The sequence below is a fragment of the Cervus canadensis genome, chromosome 33 (genome assembly GCF_019320065.1).
Source record: "Cervus canadensis isolate Bull #8, Minnesota chromosome 33, ASM1932006v1, whole genome shotgun sequence".
Lineage (NCBI taxonomy): Eukaryota > Metazoa > Chordata > Mammalia > Artiodactyla > Cervidae > Cervus > Cervus canadensis.
Genome location: NC_057418.1, coordinates 6617353 through 6629207, shown reverse-complemented (window position 1 = coordinate 6629207; position 11855 = coordinate 6617353). Strand labels below are relative to the sequence as shown.

Here is an 11855-nt window from a genome sequence, read left to right as displayed (position 1 = left end):
AAAGGAGCTTAAAGAGATAAAGCACCATGGATCTAACTCATATTCCTGAAGATTTATCCAGTTGTCCAAAATTTGGAAATAAGTCCTGTCCTCCCACCAACCGCCATTTTCATATTCGAGTAATAATGTACTCAATTATGATCGGAGCCATGTTCATCACTATCTTTGGAAACTTGGTCATAATCATTTCCATATCTCATTTCAAGCAGCTTCACTCTCCCACAAACTTTCTGATCCTCTCCATGGCAACCACAGACTTTCTGCTGGGTTTGGTCATCATGCCGTATAGCATGGTGCGATCAGTAGAGAGCTGCTGGTATTTTGGGGATGGCTTTTGTAAATTCCACACAAGCTTTGACATGATGCTAAGTCTGGCCTCCATTTTCCACCTCTGCTCCATTGCTATTGACAGATTTTATGCTGTGTGTTACCCTCTACACTACACAACCACAATGACCATCTCCATGATAAAGTGGCTGCTGGCTTTCTGCTGGTCAGCCCCTGCTCTTTTTTCTTTTGGTTTAGTTCTATCCAAGGCCAATGTTTCTGGTATGCAGAACTATGAGATTCTCGTTGCTTGCTTCAATTTCTGTGCCCTTGCTTTCAACAAATTTTGGGGGACGATATTATTCACTACATGTTTTTTTACTCCTGGCTCCATTATGGTTGGTATTTATGGCAAAATCTTTATTGTTTCCAAACGGCATGCTAGAGTTATGGACAACATGCCTGAAAACACAAAGAGGGAAGTGAGAAAAAACTTATCCAAGAAAAAGGATCGAAAAGCAGCCAAGACCCTGGGCATAGTAATGGGAGTGTTTCTAGCTTGCTGGTTGCCTTGTTTTCTTGCTGTTTTGATTGACCCATATCTAGGCTACTCCACTCCCATGATAGTACTTGATCTTTTAGTGTGGCTTGGGTACTTCAATTCCACTTGCAATCCTCTCATTCATGGCTTCTTTTATCCATGGTTTCGGAAAGCTCTTAAATACATAGTGTCGGGAAAAATATTTAGCTCCCATTCAGAAAGTGCAAATCTGTTTCCTGAAGCACATTAAGAAAAAGGCCATTACAAGTGAACAGAGTATTGAAAGTGAGATGATTATTATTTCGACCTGAAGCATGTACATTACATCCCCAGGTCACTGCAAATATTATTTTATTAAATTTCAATAATTCTAGATCCAAGAATAATTTAATAATATAATTCAAATATATAGGTTCAACTTGTGTCTTAAAGCATAATATTCAGTAAGGACTACTTCATTCATTACAGTTTTTATTCCCTGTACTTGTTACATGCACCATGAAATTAAGACATTTGCTCTTTGAAGGAAAGCTATGACAAACCTAGATAGCGTATTAAAAAGCAGAGACATCACTTTGGTGACAAAAATCCGTATAGTCAAAGCTATGGTTTTTCCAGTAATCATGTATGGATGTGAGAGTTGAATCATAAAGAAAGCTGAATGCTGAAGAGTTGATATTTTTGAACTGTGGTGTTAGAGAAGACTCTTGAGAGTCCCTTGGACTGCAAGGAGATCCAACCAGTCCATCCTGAAAGAAATCAATCCTGAATATTCATCAGAAGGACTTGTGCTGAAACTGAAGCTCCCATACTTTGGCTGCCTTAGGGGAAGAGCTGACTCATTGCACTCATTAGAAAAGACCCTGATGCTGGGAAAGATTGAGGGGGCAGGAGGAGAAGGGTTGGCAGAGGATGAGATGGTTAGATAGCATCAACGACACAATGGACATGAATTTGAGCAAACTCTGGGAGATAGTGGAGGACAGAGGAGCCTGGTGTGCTGCTGTCCGTGGGGTCGCAAAGAGTTGGACACAACTTAGCAGCTGAACAACAACTTCTTGGTAGAAAAGCAAATGTGCATAATAAATGTATAATTGGTAGCCAGTGAATGTTTTTATGTTTACCAAAGAGCATTTATTAACCCAATCTGACTGCTGGTCTTAAGGTGAACATTTTAAGCTTTGTCCAGGAAAAGCCATATTAGGTTGTGAGGGCAAGGCCAGGATCCTTCTTCCTGAGAGTCTCACGTGACCATGAACATGATCCTATTGTGCCACTCCCTTCACAGATGAGGACATTAAAATAGACTTACACCCCTTCAGGAGTACATACACTTCACATCCAGTGATGGGTCTGCTCTGTTTGGCTTCCTTCAACTTTTAAAATTCTCATGTTTCTCTATTTCTGAACAATTTATTTACTCTTAAAAACTTCATGCTTTGTGTGTTAGAGGAAAAAAAAATTATTCATGACATTTGTTAAAGACTGTAAGGCAAACTTTATTCAAGGACAGCTTCTACAATAGGGTTTTTATAGTAAAATAGAGAGAATTTAACTCTAACAAGGTGCAGTGGGGATTTGCTCCCATGGGACTGGGTTGTGAGTAGTGGATGGAAAATTATTAAGAGGAAATATCAAGGAGCATTCTTGCTAGGCTGACTCATCAGAATTCTTGCTGAACGCAGGGCAGAGTGATAAGATAGTGAGGCTAGTCAGATACCAAGAGTGGGGGATTTTTGATAAACTGACCTAGCAGGATTCTTGCTCAATCTAGAGTCTACCACGGCAAAGAGGGAAGTCCAAGTTTGGCTTAGGCAAGCAGAGGAATCATAGGAGCTTGATTAAAATTTGATCAAAGGAGAGTCTTTGTCCTCTGTTTGTGTGTCTGTGTGTGTGTGTGTCTGTGTCTGTATGTTTATGCCCATGTGCTTCTCACGGAAGCAGGATTAGGAATTTTCAAAGTGGGAAGGGAGCAGTGTAGGGATGGCCAGCTTTAGTATGTGGAACATTAGCATGTGATTATTAGACAGAACATATAAATCTATCTAAATATAAATGGGACAATCTATTAGAATGGACTTAGCTGGCTGTATGAAATATACTGGAGAAGGAAATGGCAACCCACTCCAGTCTTCTTGCCTGGAGAATCCCATGGACAGAGAGCCCGGTGGGCTACAGTCCACAGGGTCTCAAAGAGTCGGACATGACTGAGCAAATATAGCCAAGAGGCTACAGGAAAATTGTCTACATTCACTGAGGTAGATGTTGCATACTCAGTAAGGGATAAGAATATTTACTTAGAATTGATCCTCAGCACACGCCTCTTCTCCCACCATGTTAGCTAGTGTTCTTGCCTCCCATTTCACAGCTTTGCAATCTACTCTGCACAATTATCCCAAGTTGACACTTTCCTCTTAAATATCTTACATGGTTTCCAAGCTAAATCCCTTCTGTTTGTCCAAGCCTTCTCCACGAACTCTGTGTAGAAAGCACAGATTCGGATTAGGATTTACAAGGTCTCTTGCCCTGGAGTGTCTGATGGATGGCATTTTACCAACAGAAACACCTGCAGGAGATGTGAGGATGGAAGGAGGGGCAATCAGGGTGCTTAACACAGGCCACCTCCCTGCCCAGTTACCCTGGGGCTGGCTGAGTCCTTCAGGAAAGGCCATTCAGACTCCTTTTCCATAGAGCCATCCTCTAGTACTCCTGGAACCATCCTCATCTTCTATCAGTTTGGGCCCAGCCAAGGTAATGCTCCCATGCTCATCATGTCTGCCTCTTTGCGACCTGATGGACTATAGCCCACGAGGCTCCTCTGTCCATAGGATTTTCCTGCTATTGCTGTCCCTGGGTGCTAGAATTTTCTGCCTGGTTTCCTTAAGCACTGCCCACGTCTTTGTAAATAGTTTCTTTCTTTGTTTTTTTGTTTCTGTTTTTTTAATTAAACTCTCCTCAATCATACAGGCTGATTGCACCATCTGTTTCCTGCTGAACCAAGAACAAATGTAGCTTTTCATTGTTCTGAAATAAAATTTTGAAATTCTCCTCAAAGACATCAGGTCTGTATAAGCCTGACTGGGCCTTTCTTTGTGTTTCTACAAAAATTAACTCTCTGTGTAGAAACTACACTTAGTCACTCTTCTGAAGTCTACCCTCCTCTAAAGGAATCCCTGGCCCCCTAATAAGTCATTCCCCCTGCGTTGGCCCTCCCTGGGGGCGATTCACCCTCCTCCACTTGGCAAACTTATTTTCTTTTGAAGATCAGTTGTCATCTTGAGACTTCTGGTGTCCTTTTGTGTATAAAAAAGACTATTTAAGATAATTTTGGCTTTTAGAATTAATATTTCAATTAGAAAACAATATTGAAGAAATTAGCTCTTCTTTTAAAATTTATTTAACTTATAATTTCTATTGAACTTTATTTAACTTAGAATATAAGTTATTCTACACTTAGTAAATTTTAACAACATCTTTTAAGAAGCAGTTAGAGACTTAGGTAATTGAATTCCTTCAATATTTTATTTACTTTTATCAAATTAAAATTTCAAGGTCACTTTTTGAAAATTTAATTCTCGAATATACATGAAACATTCCCCAGTACCTAACTCTTGCAAATTTTATGACTTACAAATATGGTAAATTTAAAACTCTTAACAATTATAATAACTTTAGTAAACCTAGCAAACTTGGCTTCCAGCTCTCAACTTAAAAATCATAGCTAGATCAATGATTTAATGACATATTTTTAAGTGGGAATCATAAAGCTATTGTAGTAAATGCTAAATTCCTTTAAACATTACAAATACTGAAAATGACAAATGTACAAAGATTACTTTTAAACTGAGCACAAACTATATTAATACTATGTGATTGATTTGCGTCATGTACCTGGGAAGAAATTTCTAAAGAGAAGTTTTGTAAACCCAGATGAACATGTAAAGAAAAACAGTATTTTCCGATCATTCCTATTCATTTTATGATGAAAATCCTTAGAGGCTGTAAAAGTTAATTTTGATCAATTAATTTAAACATAGATAATTTGATTCTATTTTTTATAAATAAGCTTTAATACCCTCTAAGCATTGAGTATTTGAAATATAACAATTCTGTGGTTTGATGGGTAATAAAATTGCCATCATAAACTCCCTGAAGCTTAGTGTACCATTGGAATTATGGTGCACTAATGGATACACCTTCTCCCAGTGAGTATGAAAATACCCACATGATGATGGAAGTTTCCCCTTTCCACTTGGTTGGTTTGAAGCATGGTTCTTATTGCCTTTTGTTTGGGCTCAGAAAATTATAGACAAAGCACTGCAGGGTGAATGAGTATCACTGATCTGTACATGGCAGCAAAAGGAAAAGATATATAACTTGGTCAAATTTTCACAGGAATTAAAAAACTCACCATTTGAAAACATGTAGCATTTGGTAATAAGTAGAGTGAACATTTGTTGGATTTTTAACTCCTTCCTTCCTTCCTCCTTCCCACCTTTCCCCTCCCCCTTTCAATCTTCTCCACTTTTGCCCTGTGTGAGGCTAGTTCTTGGTGCCCCTTCGGAGTCATGGAGATGATAGCACAAAACTTTTATTCTCCCAGAGCCAGCCAATTCTCTGGTGACTCAGTATAGCATTTCTGCTGACAACACGCCGAAGTTGTTAAAGAACACTCCTGTTAAAAGCAGAATCCGGGTAACGCAGCCACAGGAGGCATATTTTGTGTATAAATACTGATGACAACACAGACTGCCAGGAGCCTACCAATATCTCAGGCCTAAGGGTCTTTTCTGGGGGAAAATCAGTAAGGAAGAGAGTGGTGAAGCATAAGGCTCATTTGCATGGTAAGACAGCTTCGCACAACAAATAAATCACTTAGCCAAACAAATTCTTATAAGCAAAAGAGGAGTATCCTAAGAGAGAGAAAAGATCAGATATGTGTATGTATGTATGTGTTTATTTATTTCAAGTTCAAAGAACCAAACTTAAAATATTAATCAATAAATTCTACAAAGCATAAGATCTATAAAAATAAATTTGGATCATTTTTAAAAATCACTGGAATTCTAAAGAGGCCATTCTAAAGACCCACAGCAGTCATTTCTTGCATCTAATTCACAAGTAATCTCTCTTACCTAGGAAATTATTGTTTGAGTGAGATAGAGCAAAACAAGATAAAATCATTGTTTTCAGAAAAACAGTCTCAGAGGTGGAGTGTTTAAGCCTCATAACCAGTAACAGGAGAAAAATCATTCCTGATAAAGCAAATATAAGTTCTCTCTTTATTTCTTCCATTTCATTTGCAATATATTATTGAGTTTGCTGGATATTTTCCTTCTTATTTGAGGAAGATACATATATATTAATAGAATTTTAAATATTTAATACTTGAGGGAAATTATTATATAATTTCTTTTTCATATTTTCCTTAAAATTCTGAGGAACTTTTACATTTTTCAAAATTATTATTTCAGTGTCCTTGAGTCTGTTTATCCATTCGGTAATTTTTTCCCTGAAAGAAAGAAATTTGAACTAAAAAGTAATATAGTTTTTGCTTCTCTCCAGAACTGCTAGTAAATATTTCTTTTTACCTCCTGGTAAAATTAACAATGTTCTATACTTTCCTTAGGCCATTCTTTGCAGTGTTGTCATTAATTTGATCCTTTTTTGAAATGTCAGTAATAAAAAAAAAAAATAGGTGTAACAACAATGTCCTATGATAGAAGTCAGATGCCATAGAGGATTTAACTTTACATTGTTAAAAATTACTGTTATTAAAAAATTCTTTTCTGGAGGTATATCTTCAATGAAAAGGAATCTTTACTTTGTTTAGTTTTTAAACAAAATCCCATGCGCTTAATAATTTCCTTTTTTTTTTTGGACTATTTTATTTTTTAACAAAGCAGTAGACTAGTAGTAGTTATACTTGCATTTGCTTACTCATTTTGCAACTTTTAACTCAGAACTTAAGATGAAGGTTTAATTATCTTTGATATTACCTTAACAAATCTTCCATGTATTACCTTTGAAAATAAATGTGTCTTATTCTATCCTTTTATATGATAAATGTTGAAATATTTCTCTAATATACACAACCATTCATCAGAAACATGAAATAATACTATTAATTTCTAGCAGCTGTTTCATAACTTGTCTTCCAAAATAAAAGGAACAAAATTCACTTTACAAACCTATGAGGTTAAACTATATCAATCCTTTGTTCACGGAATTTTCCAGGCAAGAATACTAGAATGGGTTGCCATCCTTTACCTGTAGGGAAGCCCATTAGTGACAAATGTATAAGTTATTTTGCAGTAATTGTTAGATATCTTTCAAGATAATTTTTAAAATAATTAAAGAAAAAACTTTAATTCACAAGAGTAAAAAGGATAAAAATAATTTTTTAAAAGTTCATTTATTAAAGAAGATGATTAGACATTTAAGATTTTATTATATTCAGTATCAGAGTTTAGGAACCAAAATGATAAGTAATCAAATAATTAGTGCTGGATACTCTGCAGTTTAAAAAACAGTTGAATAAATCTTTGTCTCTCATATTTTACTCTCTACATTTTGGTTTCTCAAGTTCAACTCAGTTGCATAATATTGTAACAGTTTAGTTAAAATATATCTTAAAAAAAATACTAGTCTAAGAAATTAATTCAGTATACCCAGAGCAAATAAAATGTGCCATAATGTTAAGGTTTCAAATAATGCACATTGGAAAAATTTGTTAAGCTATGGTAGCAAGTATTGTAAATGTAAATATTATTTTCAAAGTTACATGTATTCTCACTAGCATCTTTTCCAAGTAAACCTGGCAAGGACTTGCTGTGGGTTCATTTTCCCAATGGACCAGTGAATGTTAATCTATTCTCAGGCTAAGCTCCATTCTCCAACTTGGCCTTAGATCTCATGAATGCTTGTCATTTGTCATCAGAGTTACACATCCAGTCCTAGCGCAAGTCAAACAAGGAAAAACAAGTCAAACCCTTGTCATACTCCAGATGAGTCAGTCCCATTATTTTCACATTTTAAGTACAACAGCGTAAATTACATATAAAATAAATGAGCACCCTATCTGTCAAATTCATTACCAATGCGAGACTTAAAATCTGTGGACAAGATGACGTCAATTTGAATGTGAGCTTATGAATGAATGTGGCTGCCAAATGGAAGGAGACAACCCAGAGAATTTCACAATCTATCATTTGAGATATTTCCGACCCCTCTTTTGAGGCAATTCCTGTATAATCTTGTAGGATTTAGAGTATTTTTAGTTATGTATATAGTTCTAAACTCTGAAATCTAAATTGACTGCACTGAAGAGAAAAATATTTTCTTAATTGAATAGCATGTATTAATGGCAAGATGCAAAACATTTGCAAATACTCACAACAGAAATTTTAAAAAAAGAAGATGCACAATCTTTAGATCACAATTCTTGTTTAAACTCAGCATTAAGGAATAGTTCCCAAGGTCCTGGTAATTCTTGAGGGGAATTATCCAGTAAATCAAATTGATTAATAAAAGTGGGATAGGGAAAATTCCTGATCTGCCCATGTTTTCAGAATCCTGAGTAAGAACATATTGGTACAATCAGAACATGCATTTACCTGGGTTATTTAGATGTTGGGTGACAATATTCATTTAGTTGTATTTAGTTCCTTTCTAATCAAGGGATGGTCTTTTGATTAATAGCACTGGCATTTCCCAAGAGCTGATAAGAAAAGCAGATTCTTAGTCCCCACCCCAGAACTAGAATCTGTGTTTTGAAAAGATTTCTAACTGATTCATATGCACATTAAAGTTATGAAGCATCACTCACGGTCAGTAGGGAGCTTATTCCAGGATCGGAAGTGCAGTTAGTTGGGCCTCTCTGAAAAGCTGCACTATTTTTATTGTTTTTCTTTCACAGGAAAGAGAAAAACACAGTATTTCTGCAAAAGACTCATAGTACCCATAAGACAAAGACAATGAATTCACTGGACCTTTGGAACCCTTCAGAAGTACAATTCTGCTTTGCTCTGGTGAACAATTCATGCCCTAGAAACATGAGGTCTGGGCTGAGTGCCTGTGCCATGTATGTGGTCATGATCGGTGCCATAGTAATGACCATGCTGGGCAACCTGGTTGTGATCATTTCCATTGCCCACTTCAAGCAGCTCCACTCCCCCACCAACTTCCTGATCCTCTCCATGGCCACCACTGACTTCTTGCTGAGCTGTGTGGTCATGCCCTTTAGTATGATCCGGTCCATTGAGTCCTGCTGGTACTTTGGAGATCTCTTCTGCAAAGTCCACAGCTGCTGTGACATCATGCTCTGTACCACCTCCATCTTCCACCTCTGCTTCATCTCAGTGGACCGCTACTATGCTGTCTGTGACCCTTTACATTATGTCACCAAAATTACCGTCTCTCTCGTAGGAGTCTTTCTACTCATCAGTTGGTCCATTCCCATCTTTTTTGCTTTCGGCCTGGTATTCTCAGAATTAAACATAATTGGTGCAGAAGACTTTGTGGCAGCCATTGACTGTACAGGTTTATGTGTGCTGATATTCAACAAGCTCTGGGGGGTGCTGGCCTCCTTTATAGCCTTCTTTCTCCCTGGGACAGTAATGGTGGGAATTTACATACATATTTTCACAGTAGCCAGGAAGCACGCTAAGCAAATTGGCACAGGTTCTATGATGAAACACATCGGGTCAGAAAGCAAAATGAAGGCATCAACCAAAACAGAAAGCAAGGCCACCAAGACTTTGAGCATCATCATGGGAGTATTTGTGTTGTGTTGGCTGCCCTTTTTTGTCTTGACAATCACAGACCCTTTCATTAATTTTACAACGCCTGAAGATTTGTACAATGTCTTTCTCTGGTTGGGCTATTTTAATTCCACTTTCAATCCCATTATATATGGTATGTTTTATCCTTGGTTTCGCAAAGCATTGAGGACAATTGTCTCAGGAACAATCTTCCACCCTGACTCTTCCAGCCTAAACATATTTCCTGCATGTGCTTAGGGAATGCTCTCCATTCTCTACAATTCTTTCCTGCTAAGGAAACTGGATGCTCTTTCCCTCTAGAGGTGAAGGAGTGGATTGACTAGACAAGGTTATTCTTCCAGTTGGTGTAATAGACACCTGTGTATTAGTCACCCAGTTGTGTCAGACTCCTTGTGACACCATAGATTATAGCCCACCAGGCTCCTCTGTCCATGGAATTCTCCAGGCAAGGATACTGGAGTGGGTTGCCATTCCCTTCTCCAGGAGATCTTCCTGACCCAGGAATCAAACCCTGCATTGCAAGTCGATTCTTTACCATCTGAGCCACCAGCTGGTGTAATAGACACCTAGGTGGAATCAATAGATCTAGCCTCTGGTTATACCAGAGTTCCCAAAGTGGTCAATTTCTGGGGTTCTGGGGGAGATACCTCCGGTAAAAAGAAACTCTCTCCCAAGACTTGTTGATTCCCAAATTTCCAAAATGAGAGATTTAGCTTTTCACACCTTTGGCATGTCAGATGGGGATCTTCTTTTTATCCTGTAAACATCAAAAGAAGAGACAGTTGGACTTCACACTTTTAATAGCCATGTAGAGTTTATCTAAGTCTTCCCTGAGATTACTACATTTTGGGAGCGTGGGGAGAACTTGAGAACACTGTGAGGCTGAATTACAGAGCATGTGAGGACACAGGAAGGGAGAAGGAAGCAGCTGCGGTTGCTGATTAATCTCTTAAAAAAGAATTCAAGTGACTTTTGCAATAGTTTGATAAAATCGGACTGTCTCATTAAATAAGCAGAATGGATTTTAGGAATGTATTCTTTCTCTAACATATGTTTTTGATCTATAGAGTCACCTGGCCTACGTGTATACATGCAAGTGCTGTGAACATCTCTTTGGCTGTGTGTGCACATTTTATTCACCAAGATTAAGCTTCATTCACAGAACTGCAGTTCTTTCCCTCCCTAGTGTTTTGGTTGATATTTACTTCCTCAGTGATTGTCTCTTCTCCGTGTTTTGCTTTTCTCCTCCTTCTCCTGCCCTAGAAACCTATTTCACCAAACTGCGTCCTTTATGATCTTTTCACCCTTCACACGGTTACTCTGTCTCTCTCACCCAGTGGTCTTTAGCCTGGCACAGTTTTGCCCCTTGAGTGCATTTGGCAAAGTCTAGAGACATTTTGGGTTCTTATAGCCAGGGAGGGAGTTCTACTGACATTTCAAGGGCAGAGGTAAAGGATACTGACAAAAATCATACAGTGCATGGAACAGCCTCCCTGACAACAAAGGATTATCTGGCCCCAAACTTCAATCGTGCCATGATTGAGAAATTCTGCTCTAACCTTATTTAGCCTCACAGCCTCCATGTATTTCTCTCAAATGTATTTATTTTCAGTTCTGTCATTTCCCCCAAATTTGAGCTTCTTGTTTCTTACTACCAGAGGAGGATCTTTTTGGTGTCCCGATAAAATCTTAAATTCGATGTAACTGACATCTTCCTTCTGTGTTCCCTGCCCCCCTTCACCACCCCAGTCCTGTCTCTTCTGCCTCCTGCTTTGTACTGGAGTTGCATGATTAGTCATTCAGTTCAGTTCAGTTCAGTTCAGTTCAGTCACTCAGTTGTGTCCGACTCTTTGCAACACCATGAACCGCAGCACGCCAGGCCTCCCTGTCCATCACCAACTCCCAGAGTCCACCCAAACTCATGTCCACTGAGTCAGTGATGCCATCCAACCATCTCATCCTCTGTCATCCCCTTCTTCTCCTGCCTTCAATCTTTCCCAGCATCAGGGTCTTTTCAAATGAGTCACTCATTCGCATCAGGTGGCCAAAGTATTGGCGTTTCAGCTTCAACATCTGTCCTTCCAATGAACACCCAGGACTGATCTCCTTTAGGATGGACTGGTTGGATCTCCTTGCAGTCCAAGGGACTCTCAAGAGTCTTCTCCAACACCACAGTTCAGAAGCATCAATTCTTCAGTGCTCTGCTTTCTTTATAGACCAACTCTGACATCCATACATGAACACTGGAAAAACCATAGCTTTGA

General features: G+C 38.3%; 2 protein-coding genes across 2 annotated transcripts; both read left to right on the top strand.

The window, feature by feature from the left end:
• LOC122434028 (trace amine-associated receptor 3) lies at window positions 1-1065 on the top strand. The gene has a single exon (XM_043457162.1). It carries the CDS (start codon window positions 27-29, stop codon window positions 1056-1058), a length of 1032 nt encoding a protein of 343 aa, XP_043313097.1. The 5' UTR covers window positions 1-26; the 3' UTR covers window positions 1059-1065.
• A 6177-nt stretch (window positions 1066-7242) lies between these two features.
• LOC122434027 (trace amine-associated receptor 4) lies at window positions 7243-9913 on the top strand. The gene has a single exon (XM_043457161.1). It carries the CDS (start codon window positions 8785-8787, stop codon window positions 9826-9828), a length of 1044 nt encoding a protein of 347 aa, XP_043313096.1. The 5' UTR covers window positions 7243-8784; the 3' UTR covers window positions 9829-9913.
• Window positions 9914-11855: the final 1942 nt, after the last annotated feature.